Source organism: Ptiloglossa arizonensis, chromosome 5 (assembly GCF_051014685.1).
Source record: "Ptiloglossa arizonensis isolate GNS036 chromosome 5, iyPtiAriz1_principal, whole genome shotgun sequence".
Lineage (NCBI taxonomy): Eukaryota > Metazoa > Arthropoda > Insecta > Hymenoptera > Colletidae > Ptiloglossa > Ptiloglossa arizonensis.
The window spans coordinates 17,485,303-17,508,392 of NC_135052.1; the positions used below are offsets into that span (position 1 = coordinate 17,485,303).

The following is a 23,090-nucleotide window of genomic DNA, read 5'->3' on the forward strand; positions in this document are numbered from 1 at the left end:
AAATAATTTAGAAGATCTACAAAAGGGAGCGATTCAAACGAAAGAAAATACGTGGGTTCGTGCGCGAGATGATTAAGACGAATGTCGAGGAAAATCGAGAAAATGTGAGAAACGGGACAAAGCTGTATAAGATTTGTGAAAAGAGCGATTTAAAACGAAAGAAAATGTTGAAAGCGCGGGAAAGGTTTAGAAAAACTTCACAAAGGGTGATTCAAGAAATAAGAAAAGACTGAGTTGAAAAAGTCTCGAAGGACCTGTTTGTAAATGTGGTGGTTCGAGGGAAAAGAAAAAAAAAAAAAACAAGAAAAGACGAAAGTTGAAAACACTGAAAACGTATACGGAAGAGATTTATGGAGAAAATGGTCAAGGTAAACGTCGTAAGAAAATCGAGAAAAGCGTGGAGAAGAAGAAAAAAGGAAAAACACAGGTCGAAGATTTGTAAGATTTGAAAGAGGAATCGAGAGAACTGTCGCATCGAATGTATCGAGTTTGCGCTCTTCAATGCGACGAAACCGAAATGAAAACGAGACAGGGGGTCGGACGAGCGATTATTACACGGTGTTCGGGCCACTTTCGAAGGATAATACTTAACGTTTATTTTGCTTTCTCACTTACAGTACAATATTTATAGGTTACTTCTGCCGCTTTAAATGTAATACTCGAATAATCGGTACAGTTTAAGATTTATCGTAACGATACAAATACAAAGGTTACACGTCGTACAGCGGGGCGTGAACGTTTCGCCAAAGCTCCCTAATTTCTCACAACGCTTCTTCTCTCTCTCTCTCTCTCTCTCTTTCTCTCTTTCTCTCTTTCTCTCTTTCTCACGAAACATCTATAAAATCTTTCTCTCGTGGAATCGTCCAATCGAACGTACGAAAACAAAACAATGAAAATCAACCCGCGAAAGTGCCAAGGTACTAAGTACCTACCTTCGTCGCGATGAAGAAACAAAAAAAAAGAAAAAGAACGACGAATCGAACGAAGGGACGAAGGTGGAAACGGAGAGGTGGGGGAAAAACGATATTTTACAAACGCGTTCTCTGTCGATGGTTGTCACCGGTTGTTTGCACGTTTTATCGCGGAGCTTTCGAGCACCAGCGATACTCGTTCGATGATCAACGTGCAAAACGAAAACAGCTCGAGAATAATAAATAAGCCGGGAGACTCGTTGATCCGTTGGAAAAAAACAAAACGGAAGAACGTTCGTCGCAACGCGTTCGTGTCTAAACGATCGAGGAGGGATGGGAGGGGGGACATGGAAATACGCGTCGAACGAGTCGTCGAACGACAAGAATATCCAAAAAAAAAAAAAAAAACAACGAAGTGGGGAAAAGGGGGCGCGACATACTTCAACGAACTGGTGACAGGGGGCAGGGTGGGGGGATCTATGTACAGCGATTACGATTCGAACGTCCGCGCGGAAAACGCGTTCTCCTTTCCGGTTCCGGTCGCGCGAAACACCACCCGCTCCTGCGCGTTCGAAATATGTCGAGGACGCGATTCATGAGACTAAAGCCATTCTTCCACTTGTCGTTCAAATGTTGAGACGTTAAGCCCCGATTCCACTTGTGCGACACGTGGCATAGTTCGTTCTCTTCAAGGACACCGACACATACGTCTACCATCGGTCTTTACGCTAGTGAAAATATTTTATTTCAATCCATTTTGCTCGAATTACTCGATCTTGGATACGTTCAATTGAATAACTTTCCTTGGAAATATTTTCTTTCATTTTATTCGAGTTGCGCGACTTTTATCGGAAATATTTGATTCTATTCGAATTAAAGAAATTTTATTGTAAATATTTTATAGTATTAAATGACACGAGTGTATTAATTCGATACTTTTCATTTCGATCGCGCGACTAGACACCGAACAATATTGCATCGCGTAAGTTCAACAAATTTTATCGGAATATTTCATTCTATTCGAATTAAAGAAATTTTATTGTAAATATTTTATAGTATTAAATGACACGAGTGTATTAGTTCGATACTTTCTGTTTCGATGGTGCGACAAGTCACCGAACAATATTGCATCGCGTAAGTTCGACAAATTTTATCGGAATATTTGATTCTATTCGAATTAAAGAAATTTTATTGTAAATATTTTATAGTATTAAATGACACGAGTGTATTAGTTCGATACTTTCTGTTTCCATCGCGCGACAAGACACCGAACAATATTGCGTAAGTTCAACAAATTGTAGAATATTCTAACGTGAAAGTAACCTCCAAAATGACGAACAATTATCTCTGACAAAAATTTTCCCACGACGGGACGTGGTAACGTCGTTGCAAGATCGATCGATATTATATGGGTCAATGTCGCTTTGTACCTTGTAACATCGTCCATTGTCCATGGTGTCTCAGTGGTGTCACAGAGAAGTGGGAGTGTGGCTTTACGTTCTGTCTCAGCTTCCCCCACCAACGTGACTACGGACACCATCTTTGTACCACCGATCGGATGATCTCTTTCCCGGTCACGTTGCAGCCTCGTCGAGTGGGAGAAGGGCTTAAAGAATCGTCACGTGAGATCGACGAGTGATCTTTACGATCGGCTGGGTGGAAGAACGGTCGAAAGGTCGATCGTCCTCTGGATCGCGTCGCGTCGTTCAGGTGGGAAAACGGCCTAAGGCTACCGATGGAAATAGACGACGGTGTACGTTGGTTCCGAAGCAGGATGTCCTCGAACGGTGTGGGTGTCACGGTGGATCACCTGGACCGTTTCGAGGGCTTCAGGATGCAAGGGCATCGGGAACTGGGCCGTAGGAAAACCGTTTTCGGGCGTCGCGCGCGATAATAATCCATGCTACGCTATTTACACGGGGACTATGTACAATTCTCTTTATAATTTCGTCCTCGAACGACGAAACCTATGTCTGATAAATAATCGTTGCGTCCGGGCTCCGTGCCCGGGGGTTGATTAGAACGGAGAGTTTCGATTTCGTTGTTACTTTCAACGATGTACACCGTTGCTGGCCCTGTTTCCGCATCGCATCGGTCCAGGTCACGAGGTGTTCGTTCCTTCGGGTGTGCCTCGACGTGTTCGGTTCTCAGGACTCAGGGTAAGCCTTTGGTCTCACTCGTGACGAGACCCCGAGTCATTCGCTACGACGTCGTTCCTTATTCCTTACAGGTGAATCTCACTTCTAGGTTTAACTCTACACGTTCCGGTGGTGGTCAAAGTTCGATCCGTCTCGATCGCCTCAACGTCGTCGATCACTTCCAGCTCTCGTGGAATTACCGCGTTTATCGAGTAGAACGAACCTTACAGACCTCGAACCGGACCAAGACTCACCGCCACTCCTCCGAAGAGGATTCGTCGCGCTTCTAGAACAACTTCTAACGTTTCAACGTAAACAAGAACAAGGAAGCCTTTCTACGATCGACGTTTCCACGACGGTAGCTTCGCTCCTCGTCGTTTCAGACCCTGTGTCTCCTGGTGACCTCTCGTCTTCGACGATGCGAACCCACGCTTAGCACCCAAACACCTCCTGGAACGCGACCACGTTCGGACCGAACTCTAGGGCAACTGCTCCTCGAAGATGGATCAGAGCTACGTTCTGTCGGGTCAGAAGATGACAGTCAACGGTCGTCGGAAGGACTCGTTTCCAGGTGCGGGGGCCGTTTGGTAGCCGCTGTACTGGCTCATCTGTGGTCCCAGCAGACCGCTACTTTGAACCGGGCCGGGATAATAGGCCGGTAGACTCGCACCAGGACTCGCGGCCGAAGATGTTGACGTGGAACTCGCGCTGGACGAGCCTTGCTCGGTCCTCTCGTGTTGCTTGCTCATGTCCGGGGACTCTGCCGCTGGAGACCTCGTCGAACCTCCACCACCCACCACGCTACCGGGGCTGGACTCCTCGTAGAGCTTGTTGTGCTCGTAGCTGGGTCGATTGTAATCGGCTATCGACGGCTTCTGGTCCATGTAGAGCTTCGATTGCTCGAAATACGCCTTCGCTGAGTCCAGGTAGCTCCGGTCCAGATACGATTTCGGACTGGAGTCCAGGTACTTGGGGTCGGAGTACATACTCATCGCCAAGGTGCTAGGCGGCATGTAGGCAGCGCGGTACTTGTCCGCTTCCATCGAGTACTTCATGGCGTCCATCGAGCTAACCACCTGGAACAATTGAGAGAAACGGATTGATCTTCTGGTGCTTAGAAATGGTTTTATTGAGATGGTATTGGAGTTGGTGAGACATTAGGATTGCATCGAGAGGGTTGATTTAAAATTAAACTTGTGTCGAGAGGGTTTGTAGAAAGTTAGACTTGTATTGGGAGGGTTTGTGAGAAGTTAGGCTTGTGTCGATAGCGTTGGTAAGAAATTAGGATTGTATCGGAAGGGTTGGTAGAAAATTAGGCTTGTATCGATAGCGTTGGTAAGAAATTAGGACTGTATCGGAAGGATTGGTAGAAAATTAGGATTGTATTATATTAGGAGAGTTGGTAAAAGGTTAACCTTGTATCGGAAAGGTTGGTAAAAGTTAAGCTTGTGTTGGAAGGGTTGATGAAAATTAAGGCTTGTATTTTATTCCATTGGGTTGTTCGGAAAGTCATTTTGTTTTTCAAAATGGAGAATATATAATTTAATAAAATGTTTATACAGTCTAAAAAAATCGTGTTTCATTTTTACCAAAAAAAATGAAATGATTTTCCGAATAACTTATTGCGTTGATACGGTGCATCGACAGATATAAGAAAAGGAGCTGAATTGGTGCAACTATCGAGGTAGACTCGATATCTCTCAGGTAATCGTTAGACTCTTGGCAACAATTACTTTTTAGTCTGGAAGACTTCTATATTCGTTTTTTTTTTTTGTTACCGAATGACTAAATTTGCCATTGGTCGAGACAATTAACGAAGTTCACGTACAAGTATCAAGGTTGCATTTATCGAGTTTCTACCGTAGTTCTTTTCGATGCAGCAAGGAAATATGTATATATGTAAATATATGAATGTTTCAAACTACGTTGGAGATCCTCTCAAGGGCTAATATTTATACTTTTGTACCTTAAAAATAATAATACAATTGTTTTTAGTCAATTCCTGACGGAAAGTTTGAGTATCGAACAAGAAATAAATTAAACGATCAACGTCCAAGAAACTTTTCACAATTCAAAACTGTCTTTCAAATTCCAAATTCGTTTCTAAAATAATAATTAGAACGATGAACCCTAACCGTACGATTAAATTGACTGTTACCTCAGAAACGAATCGAGACAATTAACGACCACGTATATCAAGAATTGAAATCGATGTACGAGAAAACCTGGAGGATCGTTGGAAAATATTATTCCAAGGTTGATGTAACTCCAAAGAAAACCTCGAACGATATCCCGACGATCGAACAACCCCGACAGACAGTTCGAAATTGCAAAAGAACTTGACACGTTGCAATACAAGTTAAAGTACCCGACATGAAACTACCACCTGCCCACTGTAAATAACCAATCGACGAAAAGAGAAACGAGAATACCGCGAACAACGGAGAGCAAAAAAAACAAAAACCAAACAACCCTTGCCTGTCCCGAATCACCCGACGCATTCGCGAGGAAATATTCCCTGAAATCCAAATTGACCGAAAGACGAGATCGTGTGCAATATTTTAAAATTCCTTCCACCCCTCCCCAGCCCGGCCTGTAAATCCTAGTCTCGGGGCCCCGAGCTAATGGATCCCGTGTCACGTTTCTCGTCCGCCAATCAATTTTAATAAATCCATACGGCAAAAAGGACCGATCCTCGCTGGACGAGGCTACGAAAAAGGAGCTATTCCAGGTCCGTGGGCACAAAGAAACACCACCGACGCGGTGTAACGGGGGGATGGAGGGTTGGGGAGAGGGAAAGGGGGCCCATTCGACTCGGTCCGAGTTCGCAAATCGCGAAATCGGCGGATCCGCGACGACTCCGACTCCGACGACGAGGACTCCGGTGCAGGCTCACTCGGAGATTTGTTCTATCCGGAGGACAAAGCTGCCAATGGCTATAAATTTCATAACGGTGCGCGAACGAAAATCGCCACGAGCCGGTGAGAGGGACTGGTCCGGCGCGTGAAACCGCGACGATACTTAAAAAGGAACGAAAGGGTCCGGTTGGTGGCGGTGAAGAGCGCGTATTCCCGATTCTATAATTCGTGGACGAGGACCGCGCGGGACCCTTTGTCGGATCGTTAAGCGGCTTTGTCCGGATGATTTACATCCAGTCTTAGTCCCGCCTCGCTCGTCTCTCCTCCCGGCTACGTCCAATTGATTACCGCTCGGTTCCTCTCGCCTCAAAATCTCCTTCTCGCGAATCGGGCCTTCGCCGTGCGACGTCGCTCGCCGGGCCACGATGGATCCGGAAATTAAGTGTTCCCCGCATTCCTCGACGCGGACCGAGCCGCTGGGAACGCGTCGCGGAGCGATCCGCGGTGTTTCGTGTTATTTATAGAATCGCAGGTGTCACGGTGCTATTAACCGTTTGATTTATCGATTGTTCGTTCGAACTGTGCACGCGCGCACCACGGTAAACATTCGAGTGGTATTTTCGATATTTAAAACTCATCTCCGCGATTCTAGGGTGAATCGATAGTGGAATTATCGAGAGATTTCGATGTCGATCGAGCAAGGGGTTTTTCTTGGTTATGTGTGTCTAGGGAAAGTCGGTGATTGAAACACGAAAGAGGAACTTCTGAAATTGATTATGTGTGTAAGGTAGAGAAGGTTGCGAGTTTTGAAATTTTACTATGGAATTTCATGTAAATTTCTTTGTCAATGGTCGAAACCGGCCATTTTTAATGGTTGAATGTTTTAATGGTGAAGCTGGTGTTAGCGTTCGAAGAGAAGAAGAGTCGAAGTTGCAACTATGGTGTTTATCGTCTGTTATTAGGTCACGAATTTGGGAATGTTTAATTGAGAATATTTATAGCAAGGTTATATTTCGAGGGAATATTTATCAGAAGAGTAAGAAGATCGGTTGAAGAAAAATAATGGAAAGAGAATGTCGATATTTGCACGAGTGCTCGATATTTCTCTTCGCTTCTTATATTCTTATTGATGTTCAATCGCTATGATAATGTTTAGTCTGTTCGAATCCAAAGATTAGTTCTGGGTACATCAAGTATTGTTTAGATACTAGACTGTGGTGTTTCTTTACTACCTTGGACAGCATTAAATAAACACGAGAATATTACATTCTATAGAAGCAAGGTGAGGGCAGTTAGGCAAGTATGGCTGGTCTACACCTAACTTAAGTATAGGTACGTATCAGTATCTCTGAAGGGATTGAACGTCATCTTATCTTCTGCATTATCAATTCTGAGTAAAAGTTCGAAAGACTATCGTAAACTCACTATTGCTATCTTGTAGATTCTAACACTATCTCCTACTCCAAAAAGTGTCAAAGTCCTAGGCTCTATAGGACTCTGTCTAGGTCTAGGAACATTCAAAGTCTAAATCGTTACCAGTTGATGTTAATATCCTTACTATACGAGATATTCAGAGCTCGAATAGTCACCAGTTTATTCGTGCACCGTTATTTATGGGACAGTAGAGATTTTCGACCCGATTAGTTCATTTTTAAGTGAATGTTCAAACGCAGCATCGTCACCAGTTCGTTTGGGTATCGTTACTGTGTCGCACAGTCAAGTTCTGCAACCCAACCAAGTCGTGTTTCTAAATCGACGTACAATATACAATACAAAGCAACGATCTGTACGGTTACCAGTTCGTTTAGATATTGCCCATTGAATCCTTGCTAGTCCCTTTCAATATCAACATTATAGATCGTTCTGTGCGTCGAACTATCACGAGTTACAAAATAAAGTCTATCTTCTCTACCTAATCGTTACAATTGTCTCGATAGGAACAAGCATTTGGATAGAACGTCTCCAACAAGTCACAGGTAACACGGTATAGAATTGAGGTTAGGTTGGTAACATCATTTTAGCCGTACTTTCGCACAATTGTCAGGATATATTGCGCACACTTTTGCATACGTGCACTAAAAATGTAAAAATAAATTAAAGATAAAGTAACCTTAAATTTAACACCTAAAAGTAGCAACTCCATCTTGTTATTTTTGTCATCATCCTCCACTTCAAAATGGAAGTCTCTGTCGACATTTCTTACTTGTGCTTGTCTCACAAAAAAAAGAATAAATAAATAAATAAAAGTAACCTGAAATTCAGCACCTAGAAATAATACTTTCAGCTCCCTGTCTATGTTATCCTCCTGTCGTTTCAATCTAACCTCTCTTTTGACATATCTGATCTATATTCATCTTACACCTACACCTGTATACAATAAAGACCTTAAATAAATAATAGTTAAAAACAACTTCAAACTCAACACCCAAATATCAACAACACCTTCGTCTTTGTCGTCCTTCTGTTACCTCGAAACGAACGTGGTCTATCGCGAACGAAATTCTTATCCTTACCGTTTTACGCATTATCTCCAACCACCCGGTACAAGAAGATCGAGATTACGCAACACACACCGGTGGACTTCCTGAAACGAGTCGTTACATAGTTTCTCAGTGACCACGAATTTACTGCGGAAAGTTTCCAAGTACCATCAGGGGATTACTCTTCCCCGAAAGTTGCCTCTAACTGCACCGAGCAGAGATGACGGTAGCCGAGGGGGGGTGTGGGGACCAGAATGCACATAAATTCTAAGAACAAAATCCACGTTTCAATCGACTCCACTCTCCCGGCGACATTACTCCAAGTCGAATCCATAAGGACGCAATGTGGGTGAAATATTGACGAGCCGGTGCAACAATGCACCCGGTTGACTTTCTCGCTCTAGCCAACCTTTCTGGCTCGGGCACGAAGGGAAGGCCATTTAGAAAATAAAGTGCGCTCCTAGCAAAAGACATTCCGCGCTCTGTTTCCCTCTTCGTTCCTCCTAGCATCCACGGCACGGTGCCCGTTTCACTCTCCGTGTCCCTTCGTCCCTCCGCGTCTCCGACGACACATGGCAGCGCGGAGAATAGGCGCTTTTGTGAATGAAAACAGAAGAGAAACGGTACGACGTTATTGTACGCTTGAACGGCGACACCGTGCTGGTGCACGATAATTAAGTCTTGCCCGACAAGGCCTAGACGACCACTGCTAACGCCAGACCAGCCGAATAGAATGTTTTTCTTTTTTCTTTATCTCTTTTCTTTTTTTTTTTGCTTTTCTTTTTCATTGCTTTTTTTTTCTTTTCTTTTGTCTTTTTCTTCGTCGTCCGTTTTGGACGCTAGTCAGAGATCACGGAATAGCGAATTTCGAGTCTCGAAGGTTGGAGGTGACTGCAACGGAGAGAGTCGGGGTAATTATTTCGGGCGATGATGCCTTCGAAGGAGTCCGGATTCTCTCGGTGTTGGCCCACGGAGAACCACGGTGACACGTGATGGAGGTAACTTTTTTTCATTTCCCGGACAGTTTCGTATTTGTCGGAGCACCGTGGTGTGGAATTGATAATAAATTCCGTCCGGTTCCCTCCGAGTTCCTTCGGGGATCGTTTGTTTAGCAAATCGTGGATCACTTCCAATGACGGGGAGTCGTTTTGTTTTTTTTTCTTTTTTTTTTTTAATTTCTGAACGTGTCGATGCTCGGAGAAATGAAAGAGCACGGTGATGATCGTGGAGCGTATTGTATTCACGAATTTCTTTACTGTGTTTCCATTGGTTTGACATCAAACGTAATAATGTTTACGTAAAAATAGATTATGGTACTAGATTAGTACAGGATTATATACAGATACTTGGATTATATACAGATAATGTAAATGTAAAATACGTACCAAATACCATTACTCGTAATAATGAATATTCGAAGTTTCTTTTGGAAACAAGAATAAAGATTTGACAACAAATCGAAGTAATAAAATTTTAGAATAATAAATTCTGTATCTGCTCTTTTCTTCTCAAGGTCCATCGTTCGTAGAATTCTGACCCAGATGAAATAGAGGTTTGCAATATTTGTTTGTACGAATTTGGGTAAAAGTTGATTACGATAAATTAATTCTACTATTCTTTCTTGTAACCTACTATATGATCAAATATGGTATTTAATATGCCTCTATGTTAAGACAATCGTAGTTACCAAATGTGACTATGTTTCACTATATTATGTCGATCCAATAATAGAGACTGGAGAGTAACATCGAACACGGCTTTGTAAATATTCATAAATTATTAATACATAGTACGTATTGTTCTAAAACTCCGCAGAACAGAATCCTTCACCTGGACATTGTGAACACAAGGATTCAAACTCGATGGACCATTTACGTTTATAAGAGAATCGACGTAACACCTTGGCAGGTGTATCCATTACCAGGCACAAAGGATTAACATCCAATAGTAATTTTCAAACGTTTGTAAATTCTCGATAAATACACTTCCACACCAAAAAAACAAATCGTCTAACCGTATATTATAATCACAAGATTCGAAAGCAAAGAAAAATCATTAAAGTTTCTTTCGTGCTACGAGAATCTGGTGATACACTTTTATTCGTAACATCAGACACAAGAGCTCAAACCACGATACTGTTCTCTAAATATTCATAAATCCTCGAAAAGATTCATATAAAAATCCTCTCGATATACACCGTTTTCACTCAGTCTCCAGCAAGCTCAATCTACCTAATCCCATCAATTTCGTTTCTCAGTATTGTTCGAACGAACCTATCGGAATCGACGTAACTTTTCCCTTCCTTCGAAATCTTTTCCTTCGATCGTTTCTGATACCTAGGTCTCACAGAAGAGATCCTGAGAAAAACTCTTTCCTTCCTTCGGAAATTTCTTTGTCCAACGACTACCATGTCTGGCACCTAGTTCTCGAATCGGAGATCCAAGGAGGGAAACTCCTCCTTTCCTCCAGAAACCTTTCTGCCCAGGGACTAGCATTTCTGGTACCCAGTTCTCAAAGGAGAGATCCTGAGAAAAACTCTTTCATTCCATCGGAAATCCCTTTGTCCAGAGACTACCATTTCTGACGTCTAGTTCTCGAGTAAGAGATCCACGGAAAGAAACCCATCCCTTCCTCTGGAAACCTTTTTGTCCAGCGACTATCATTTCGGGCGTCTAATTCTTATCATAGAAAAGGTACACGAAAACAAACTTTCCTCTACCTTTGAAAGTTTCTTCGCGACAATCACTGTTCTCCAAAGAGATCCAAGAAAATATCTTTATTCAGCGACTACAATTCCTCAAAGAGGAGATCCTGAAAGAAACTCTTCTCTTCCTTCGACGATTACCATTTTTGGCGTCCACTTCTTTAAAAATGAGATCCAAGAAAAAATAGATTCTTGTCCTTCAAAAATCTTTCCATACACCTACGATCATCTGGTGGCCACTTCTCAAAGGTGAGAACTCTAGAGAAAATCTTCTCTTCCTTGAAAAATCTCTTCGTTCAGCGACTACCATTTTTAGCATTCACTTCTTTAAAAAGATACCCAAGAAGAAATAAATATTTCCCCTCTTTCAAAAATCTTTCCATTCACATACAGTCATCTGGTGCCCATTTCTCAAAGATGAGAATTCGAAAGAAATTTTTCTCTTGCAAAATCTCTTCGTTCAGAGGTAACCATTCCTGGCGCCCAATTCTCAAAGAAGAGGTCCTGAAAGAAATTCTTCTCTTCTTTCAAAAATCTCTTCGTTCTACGTAATCGTATACAATTTTGGCGCCAATTTCTTAAAAAAGATACCCAAGAAAAAATAGATTCTTCCTCTCCTTCAAAAATCTTTCCATCCACCTACAATCATTTTTGGCGCCCACTTCTCAAAGATGAGAACTCGAAAGAAAATCTTCTCTTCCTTGAAAAATCTCTTCGTTCAGCTTCTACCATTTTTGCCATTCACTTCTTTAAAAAGATACCCAAGAAAAAATAGATTCTTCCTCTTCCAAAATCTTTCCATCCACCTACGATCGCCTACTTCTCAAAGATGAGAACTCGAGAGAAAATCTTCTCTTCCTAGAAAAATCTCTACGGTTTCAGAGGCAACCGTTCCTGACGCCCAATTCTCAAAGATGAGAACTCGAAAGAAAATCTCCTCTTCCTTGAAAACTCTCTACGGTTTCAGAGGCAACCGTTCCTGACTCCTCGAAAAAGAGGTCCGGGAAGAAACTCGTGCCAAGTTCCCGAGGATGATCACCGGGCCTCGCGGATCTCCCGAAACGTACGTCGTGGCAATGACGGGTCCATGACGGCGATGACGATGCCGTTTCGTTCCAAGGGACGATAACAGCACCGGCGTTGGAATTCTTCGCTCGTGCTCGCCGGTTCGCCAATAATAGTCGGGCTGTATCGCGTCGGTGCGTCGTTCCAGACGCGTCGGCCATTCAGCCGTTGAATGCAGAAATAACTAGCTATCTGTTTGTCTCCCGTACCCAGCTGCGGAAATTCATACACAGACCACGGTCTCCGGTTTCTGTTTGCGAAGCCACCCGGGGGCCCCTTTGTTGCGACAACGAATGAAACGTACCTACGCTCGTCCTCCGCATCGTCCTCCTCTTCTTTCTCCTCTTCCTATATCCTCTCTCGCTGCTCCTGCTGCTTCTCATCAGCGATCTATCTCCCTTTTTTTTTTCTCCCCCTGTCGTTCCCTCCCTTTCATTCGGACCAGTGGACGATCTAGCCTAGCCCCTAGCGCGAGTGTTGCGCGCGGAGGGGCACGGAGGAGAGCGGCTTCGATCGAATCTCGATTCACGATATCGTTCCAGCTCGTTTTTTTTACGCTCAAAGTGCGCGTGCACCGTTTCCCGACGCCGAGAAAGAAACGACGCTCCGACAATCTCTTCCGAATTGACCGAAGAACGGAATTCACTTTCAGAAGAGTTTCTAGAAGGGATGTTTTCCAATCGGGAGAAAATTGGAAACTATTTTTCTTAATCGTACGAAGGAAGAAGAGTATCGATTTGTACTATGTTCCTTTGAATAGAATATTTTACGAATCAAGGCTTCAATTATTAATAAGCACTGTGTTTCTTCCAATAGAATATTTTATGAGTAATTAATTTTTGAAGAGTTACAGGGGGCTTTCTTGCGAGAATATTTAACGAATGGAAACTATTTTTGCTATCTACTTGTATTGTGTTCCTTTGGATGAAATATTTTCCATATTGTTCCTAGTGTAATTCAAAGTCTACACAATGACACTGAAACTAAATAATGATTCACTAATCAGCCCCCACTGCGTGTACATAATTCTATTCGACAATTCACCAATAGAGAATTCTACCAAAAAGTATTCTCCTGTTCTGTGATATTCCAGATCGAGCTTCGTCGATGAACATCGATTAAATATTCGATCGGCGGTTTATTCTCCCCTGTATTGTGTCTACGAAACACCTCGAAGATTCCGAAAATACCCCCCAGTGTCGTCAGCCTCGATTATTCAAAGTTGAAGAAAAATAGACGAGTGGACTCGCATTCAGAAAAAGATTAATAAAATTTGGTCGGGACGAGGCGATCCCAAAAGAGACGCGCGAATGCAGCGATAAATCTCGAGATTCCCCGATCGGGTCTCTCGACGTCAAATTCCGCTGAATAGGGACACGAAAGAAATAACCGCGTGGGTGGCTCTTTTCCGCCGGCATCTCGATAACGCCCGTTCCTGCGAGCGTGTCTTACGCATTTTTCGTGGCTGACAAATCGCAATCGTCGATGCTCCCCTTCTCGCTGGAACCGACCTCGTTCTCTAATTGAATCGTGCATTGTCGTCCCAGAAGTCGTTTCTTTTTAATCTCCTGCCACGGAAACGGCCCATGCTTCACCGCGAAACTATTCTTGCAAATAGAGTTACCGATTTCGCGTGATCGTTGCAACTCGATCATAGAGAAGTATTTCTGGGTTGGTGTTCGACGAATATTTATTCCAAGATCGATAATGTTTCGTCGATTTTACGATTTGTTCATAATTTGATAATTGGAAAAGTATTTCCAGGTGGTGTTCGACGAATATTTATTCGAAGAGCGAAAATAGCTTCGTCGATTTTACGATTTGTTCATAATTTAATAACTGGAAAAGTATTTCCAGGTGGTGTTCGAAGAATATTTATTCCAAGATCGAAAATGTTTCGTGTATTTTTTTAGAACGAAATCGTCGCTGTTACGATTTGTTCATAATTTGATAACTGGAAAAGTATTTCCAGGTGGTGTTCGAAGAATGTTTATTCCAAAATTGAAAATGTTTCGTGAATTTTTTTAGAATAAAATCGTCGGTGTTACGATTTGTTCATAATTTGATAACTGGAAAAGTATTTCCAGGTGGTGTTATCAAATTTTCATTTAAAGATCGAAGATGGTTCAATATTTGACGTTTTGTCAATTATTTCAGTTGGAAATTTTTGAAAACACGAACAACGTATCGATGTCAAATTCTGTCTTGAAATTTGAATTTTTTCGACAAACAACGGCCTGTATTAACCTATTTCATATTAAACAAACTTGACGAGAACATTACCAGAAATCAAGGTAAACATTTTTCTAGCTTTCTATTCGATATTTTGTAAATCTTCTTAGAGGATTCTTACCCTTACGTGTGGGTTACGATAGATTTATACTCTCTAACGAAGTGCATCTTCGTGTTCGTAAAAAAAAGTTCTATTGAACCTTCATTATTCTTCTACTCTAAACGACGCATATTTGTAGCCAATAATAATACCTGTCGCACAAATACGAGTGACGCGGCACTCGATACGTTAACACCTAGTCGTGTTATTAATTATACTAATTTATTTCCAACAAAGGCGATCTATTATGCACGCAAGGTGATTTATTGCCTATAAAACGGAACATGATGTCATCCCTCAACAACGTGGCAAACACAATTAAGAAATAACGATATCGCGACCGTTTCTCGGACGACTGTTCGGTAATTGATTGTTACGTAGTAATTATTCGAAAGCTTTGAAAAATCGAAAACGTTTTCGAGAATTTCAATATCGTTCGAAGTAAGCTCTGAAAACAATTCTTAGCATTGCAATAGTTTCTAGTTTCTATTATTATTTAATTACATACAGCTTCCTCAATTTTTGTGTGTTTTCATATACTATAATTTCTACATGTTTTTACAGAACAACTTGCAAAACAATAATTAACCAATTCTCTAACCGTGCACTTTCTAAATGCAACGCATCAAATTCTCGTACACACGAGTACGTACTCTTTCCAATAATTCTACCCCCGATTACGATAAATAAAATCACCGAATAAAAGCGTAACAATTAAAAATAAACAAAACATCTCAGAGCAGGACAGTGCTGTGCAAAAATCACACTAGATCGCACGATCATAGTTCGATCTTCTAAAATGGCACACCGTGTCACACGAGACTCGATTCTTCGCTAAACCTCAGAACATCCTACTGTTCGCAACTGTAAAGAATGCATCTGACATTTTCAAAAATTCGAGAAGAACTCCCTTCGACCTTAAAAATCTTACTCTCGTTCTCCAACTCCGCAACATCGGTCCCTCTCCCGAAAAGAAGAAAAAAAAAAAAAAGGAACCGTGATCACCGAAATCTGAATTCCATCCAACGGCATTCTTTCCAACTGTCCATTATACATTACGTTCCCTCCGTTGGTGCTTTCTTTTCCGTTCCCTTTGTCCCATCGTCTTTAAGCGTTTCCAAGCTATTGTCCCGGCGAAAAAAAAAGGATGTCCCCGCGCTGTTGTTCTTCGGCGTTATCTATCGCTGAAAGTGGTACCACTTCCTCGTTTTTCGCAGCGTAACGGTACACAGGTACAAACTCACACAAACGCGGGCGCGCGCTCGCGCGCGCTCCGATTGTGCGAAACAAGCGTGCCGCCTCCCGCGGAAAAGAAAATGCAACGTGCACTGAATCCGGCCGCGAGATAAACGAAAACGGACCTCTCGCGTAACAATGCGCAATTAAAATTCCGCGCAACTCCGTCCGCTTTGTTGCAATCTTTCCAACTATTAATCCCCCCTGGCGTTCGTCTCGGTTTCGCGCGTGTATGCACCGTTCGCGTATCGTTCACGCATCGTCGCCGAGATGGAGAATCGAGGCGATACGGAGGTGGTTGGTTACGTTCCGTTACGAGAGACGATCGAAATCGATACAGAGGGTTCGAAGGATCGCTCGGTCTCGCGCGCAGATCGTAATCGATACCGTAGGGATCGTTTCGTCGATCGAGCTAACCGGTGCTCATCAGGGGGGATGAAAAGGGTTAGGTCTGGGACCCGTGGCGGCTGGTGCAGCCGTGAATATGGTTCTCGTTACGCGGGACGAGTATTTATTTACGAAGAAACCTCGACTCACCTGAGCAGGTGCCGCGAGGCCCGCGGACATCGCCGCTGCAGACTGCTGGGCAGCCGCGGCCGCCGCTGCGGCCATGCTGGCCGCGGATAGTGAACCGTAAGCGGCCGCGGGACCGTAGTACGAACCCATTCCCGCTTGTCCCATACTCCCGGCCATTCCTGGAACAGAACGAGGAAAATACGTGAGTGAGTGAGAGAGTTAGTGAGTGAGTAAGTGAGAGATAGATAGATAGATAGAGGGCGGGGGGAGGAGGTAGATAGATAGATAGATAGATAGATAGATAAATAGATAGAGGGCGGGGGGAAGAGGTAGATAGATAGATAGATAGATAGATAGATAGATAGATAGGTAGATAAATAGATAGATATGCGGCTCTAAATTAAAGTATGTTAGAGGAAGGAGAGAACGGAAATATAAGGAGTGGGGATAAGCGTTTCATCCCGGGCCTGCTAGTGGACTCGTCAGTAAGGCATCCTAGCAGGCCCTGCCTTATACGCCGGGACATTGGAAGATCGGTAAGAGGTCGTATATATAGCGATCGGAGCAGGTACGGGAACTTGCGGGAAACGGTTGGTGGTGAGTTTCCCTCTGGTGGCAAGCGTGAGTAGTGCCGCCACAGATATATAGATAGATAGATAGATAGATAGAGAGATAGATAGAGAGAGAAAGAGAGAGAGAATCGTTGGTACTTTTGAGGTGATGCAGAGTGCCCTCCAAAGGAACTGAATCAACATACAAAATTGGAAATGAGTCCTCGCGAAAATTCATTCGCTCTTTCGTCTTAATTTCTATCCTAATATTTAACGTAACATTCTTATACATTTACCATAACATGATGATAAAACGCATTTGAGTTTTCAATCATTTATTTTTAGTCCTCATTTTTTGCGATCGATTGTAACCAAGTGGGAGAACTGTTAAGATTATGTTACGGTTTGTCGGTGGTTTTTCTTGTGGAAAATTGTACGGTAATTTTTTTTTTTTTAAGTGTGAATTTCATGTGGGGGTTCCTTTAAAGAGTTTTTTTTACCGTTGAATTTGTCGTTGGTTTCCGCGATAAGGTATTTTATAGTCAATTTTCAATTTGTATTCTGTTTAGAAGATTCTTTGGAGAATTTTTAGGATTGTGATGTTATTAGTTTTTGTGAAGTAAAGTGATTTGTTTGCGATGTAAAATTGTGAAGTAACATAATTTTTGTTCAATTTCAATTCCATGTAGTAGATTTGTTGGGGTGTTTTTACGATTTAGTTACAATTTGTCGTTACTTTCTGTGGTAAGAAGTCCTACAGTGAAGTAACCTTTTTGTAAAATTTGAATTTCTTGTAATACATTCTATGAAGAGTTTTTACAATTGTATTGCCACTGATCGTTGGTGTTTGGAATAGGAATTATCACTTTTTATACCGAATGAATTTCGACTCCTGGTTACACAGAATATAATTCTTCGAATTCGTTAAAAATCGAGGCTTGTAGCTTTCAGAAACATCGATTAAAATCTTTCAAAGTTAAACCCTCAAGAATTTCCAACTTGGTAGAAAAACATCGCAGAAGTACAAAATGTATTTGGTACGAAATAAATTACAGTACAAACAACTTTTGCAACGACATTCTTTTTATACCCTCCCCCTTGAAATATTCCACCGTGACCAGCTGAAACAGTCACTCTATACAACGATTATGCACACCGATTCCAAATAATAATTCCAACAACAGTCTATTCGGAACTCTCAGTCGGCAATAATTAAATTACCAGAACGGAACTAAATCTACATACAAAATTATAAATCAGTCCTCGGGGAAATTCATTCGCTCTTTCGTCTTAATTTCTATCCCAATATTTAACCTAACATTCTTATACATTTACCAAAAACATTCTCCAGTGAGAAAACGTTGTAAAATTTCATTCGTACGGTATCGAAACGAAACGACTCGATACTCGCATCTAATGAAAAAAAAGAAAAGAAAAAGAAATCCCACCGACACGAGCGTTGCTTAATTTTGTACAGCATCGGTCGGTGTTATTTATCCGACAGGCTCTCCGTGTAAAAAAGTTTTGCAAACAACGCCACGCGCAACGTTCGTGAATGACGCGCGCGCTCGTGAAGACAAGCGCGGTCCGTTTTCCCTAAACGCGCGCTCGACAATAACGCAATCGACCGAGCCGATCGTTCCTTCATCTTCGATTTCAACCTTTCGAGGATCGACAATGCCAATGATTAACCGAACAAGCGGGCATTTTCGTCGAGATTAATATCGAGAGCCGTGCGCGTTCCTCTCGCGTGTAAGAACCGCCGACTTATCGATCATCGTCGTCGAACGACGGAAACGCGGCGAAAGAATACCTATAGCAACGAAGCACCATTGTCGAAGCGTCGTGAATCTCTACGGTGACGAAGAAACGTCGCTCGGTGCCTGGTTCGGTCCACGGAAGAAGGTCGGGGATGATTGGCGGCCGAGATTTATGACCGACAACGAAGAATTCACGCGCATCCGATTATTAATCGCGCGATTTTGTAACCGCGCGTTCCGTGGCCTTAGCTCCGCGGAATTAATAAAAAAAAGAAGATGAAAAAAGAAAAAATAGAAAAAAAAGAAACACGGACACGGTGAAACGAAAAGTGGTAATGACACACCGATCGTTGCAATGGATTATCGAGTGTACACTTAACGAGAATCGCGTTTGGAATCGTTGTTAGCGAAATACTCGAATTAACGAAACGAGCACCTTCGAATTACAGAATCTTTTTGGAAAAATATATGTAAAAATTGTTTTATAAAAAAAAAAGTACACGGACACAAATTAACGGACTCGTCGCGTGTTCTTTTAGCGATAGATACATTTTTTAGAAGTGTTTGTAAAACGAGTAGAGTTATCGTCGTGCGTTCTTTCGATAAAAATAATGTTATTTGGAATTGTTCGTTAAACTATCGAACTAGCACCATATATTCTTTTGACAAAAAATTTTGTATTATCATTACATATTACTGTAAATAGTTTTTGAAAAATCATATAATTTGAAATATAAATCATAAGAATTACAATCTTTGGAATTGCTCGTGAAACGACAGGAGTTATTTTACACAAATTATTTTATCGAAGAGTAATTTTTCTATCTCGAATGTGTGATTTTATAATCCATTAAGTACTTCCAGGGAAGTCCATGCATCGTGCAATATTTTTCCCAATTAATAGAAAAGAGTCAATCTCCTTACTTTTATATCCAGTATGGCGGAAACGATTTAACTACACTTTGCAGGTGTTGCATTTACCAAAAAAGTGATTCAATTATACGATAAACTCTGTTACAACATTCGATCTATTCCTCCGTCATTTGTTTCCATATCCAACACAGAAAAATTTTCATTTTTGCAATTTTTAATTTCTATCATATACACGGTGTATATAAACAATAAACTCTGTCCCGGAGTACGTATAAAATACACGGAGTATATATTACACGCACGAAATTTGACACGAATTTTCGTTTTCTGATTCTTCTTGGATATTGTTGTATATATTGTATATATTATATATTCTATATATTATATATTGTATATATTATATACTCTATATATTATATATTGTATATATTATATATACAAACTATACAACAACGTGCACGAAGTTAATTCCTCTTGAAACAATATCCAAGAAGAATCTTGGATATTGTTGTATATATTGTATATATTATATATTCTATATATTATATATACAAACTATACAACAACGTGCACGAAGTTAATTCCTCTTGAAACAATATCCAAGAAGAATCTTGGATATTGTTGTATATATTGTATATATTATATATTCTCTATATTATATATTGTATATATTATATATTGTATATATTATATATTCTCTATATTATATATTGTATATATTATATATTCTCTATATTATATATTGTATATATTATATATTCTCTATATTATATATTGTATATATTATATATTCTCTATATTATATATTGTATATATTATACATTCTCTACATTATATATTGTATATATTATATATTCTCTATATTATATATTGTATATATTATATATTCTCTATATTATATATTGTATATATTATATATACAAACTATACAACAACGTGCACGAAGTTAATTCCTCTTGAAACAATATCCAAGAAGAATCTTGGATATTGTTGTATATATTGTATATATTATATATTCTCTATATTATATATTGTATATATTATATATTCTCTATATTATATATTGTATATATTATATATTCTCTATATTATATATTGTATATATTATATATACAAACTATACAACAACGTGCACGAAGTTAATTCCTCTTGAAACAATATCCAAGAAGAATCTTGGATATTGTTGTATATATTGTACATATTATATACTCTATATATTATATATTGTATATATTATATATATACAAACTATACAACAACGTGCACGAAGTTAATTCCTCTTGGAACAATACCGTGGAACAATATCCACGAAGAATCCGAAAACGAAAATTGATCCGTCTTTCCGACTCGATAATTCCGTGCGATCGTGGCCAACGGTCGAGGCAACGTACCCGTTCAACGTTCAAAAAGTGAACTCCAGTTAACTGGAATCCAATCACCGGGAATCTCGATAAATTCGTCGGAATCGGGATATTCTGTTCGCGGCGTCGATTTCGACGCGAACTATTTGTTCGACGCGCGGCGGCCAAATGGAAATTTCGTGCATCGATTATTCGTTGGCCGCCCTCCGCACGGAGGGGGGACCATTCACGATCATAATTTCGCGGCGATTGTTCCGCCCTCCCGTTTTTCTTTGACCCGCCGCGCCGCGGAGAAATTCAAAATTACGTAATCCAGTACGAGGCGGGAAAACAATGAAAACAATGAAGAGGCCGGAACGCCGAACAAATCTGTGTAAACCGAGGGGGTCGAAGAGGGGGGCGTGCACGCGCGGGGCCCCGATACGGACGACATCTGTTCCCCTTGTTCGATCGCGAAACTTTACGACGAACGTTGATAAACTCGACGATTTTATAATTAACCCCGTTCACGCCCCGAGGAAAACTTTTTCTTACTCGAGGAACAAAATAATAGATTGTTCGATGAGTTTTGTGGTTTTTTTTCATTGCGAAAAAAATAGTGGGACACTTTAACTTTGAACAATTGTAAATATACGAACGAGTCGACAGATCTGTGGGAAAGTTTATATATGTTTATCAAGAGGTTGAGAAATATTTTTTAGAAAAATAAAACGATGAATTTAATAGGTTTGTTTCTTCGGAGAAAACACTTATCGAGGACCTATTGTAACTCGAGGTAGAACGTATTTGGGTAGGTGTATTAGCCATTGTACATATTTGGTGATTTTATTTATAAATGTGGAAGATTGAGTCGAAGTTGAGATACGGTGCAAAAATGCGGATGAATTGTTTGAGATAATTGTGAGACATTGATGTAACGAGTAAGTCGCTGGATTGAAAAGTTGTAAAGAATGGATCGAAAAATGGAACAAACGAGTACAGAATCTGGAAAATGGTTGTGGGTTTCAAAATTCAAAATATGTTAAGATAATTTGTTGCTAGATTGACTCGAATTGTTCCCTGTTATTGTACAAAATAGATGGACAGAGTATTTGAAAATTGTCATCTATTTTCTGGGTCAGTATCGACGAATCTATAGTTGTTCTACTTAGAAATGTGTAACGATATCGATAGTAACAAAATGGCGACAGTGAGTAGCGTGAACCGTGCAGAAACCAGCTATAGATCACCAATTGCTTTCTCTCGAGCACGATGTTGCAGAAATATAAAAACGAAACAAAGGACCTCGAGCAACTTGAATTATTCCTCTCGATCAAACACCATTGATAAAATCGCGACAGTGAAATGCGTTAAACCGCGCACGAGGTAGCAGTAAATTAACAACTGCTTTCTCTCGAGCACGATGCTGGACAAATATGAAGAAAAAAAAGAACCTCGATCAACTTGAATTATTCCTCTCGATCGACCACTGACAAAATGGCGACAGTGGAAAAAAAAAGAGCGTTAAACCGCGCACGAAGTAGCAGTAAATTAACCATTGCTTTCACTCGAGCACGACGTTGTGCAAATATATAAAAAAAAAAAAAGAACGAAACAAAGAACCTCCACCGACTGGAATTATTCCTCTCGTTCGACCACTGACAAAATGGCGACAACGAGATGCGCGAAAACCGCGCAGAAATAAGCGGTAAATTAACCTTCGAGAAAAAAAGAAAAGAGAAACAAAAATGAAGCGGTCACGCGACGACTTCTACGTTTATTTTGAAAAACACGGGTCAAAAGTCAGCGTACACAGTCCTGTATCTCGAGGATCGGACCTCGAAGGGCTCGGTATAAATCGTCGAATAATTCCCTTCGGCGCGGAAGGGTAGCGCTTCGTGCCCACGATTCATTGGGTTTGCGCACGCGAGAGCATAAACATGTCGCTCGGCTCATTATTTATCGAATTGTCTTAGTTCCCCGCGCTATTACGCGCGAGGTCGCGTACGATTGCGCCCGGGGTCCTTCGACGGAAGCACGTGACTTCAAGTCGGATTATAAATCCGATGTTGCCGGAGAGAAAAAAAGAGGAAGTGGGGGGATACGGTTCGAGACGATCGGACGAAAGATTTCGAAAAATTTGTACAAGCATTTTTGTCAATTGCGATTTCGATACGGGGAGGATAATTAATTTTTTATTTAGCTCGAAAGAAAAATTCCAAGCGGACGATGCGTCGACGAGCCTTGATAAGGGTTGCGAAAGAGAGAGAGCGAGAAGATTGATTTAATCAATGGCAGTATCGATGAATAATAGAACGAGTATCCA

At 41.1% G+C, this 23,090-nt stretch overlaps 1 protein-coding gene across 1 annotated transcript in view; it reads right to left on the reverse strand.

The window, feature by feature from the left end:
- Nucleotides 1-379: 379 nt before the first annotated feature.
- LOC143147248 (uncharacterized) overlaps nt 380-23,090 on the reverse strand; it is a 62,365-nt gene continuing 39,654 nt past the window's right edge. Inside the window, exons 4-5 of the mRNA XM_076312337.1 lie at nt 16,262-16,419; nt 380-4,125 (exon numbers count right to left, since the gene is read on the reverse strand). Of these exons, the coding sequence (XP_076168452.1) occupies nt 3,577-4,125; nt 16,262-16,419 (707 nt within the window). The 3' untranslated portion in view covers nt 380-3,576. The remainder of the gene's footprint in view (nt 4,126-16,261; nt 16,420-23,090) is intronic.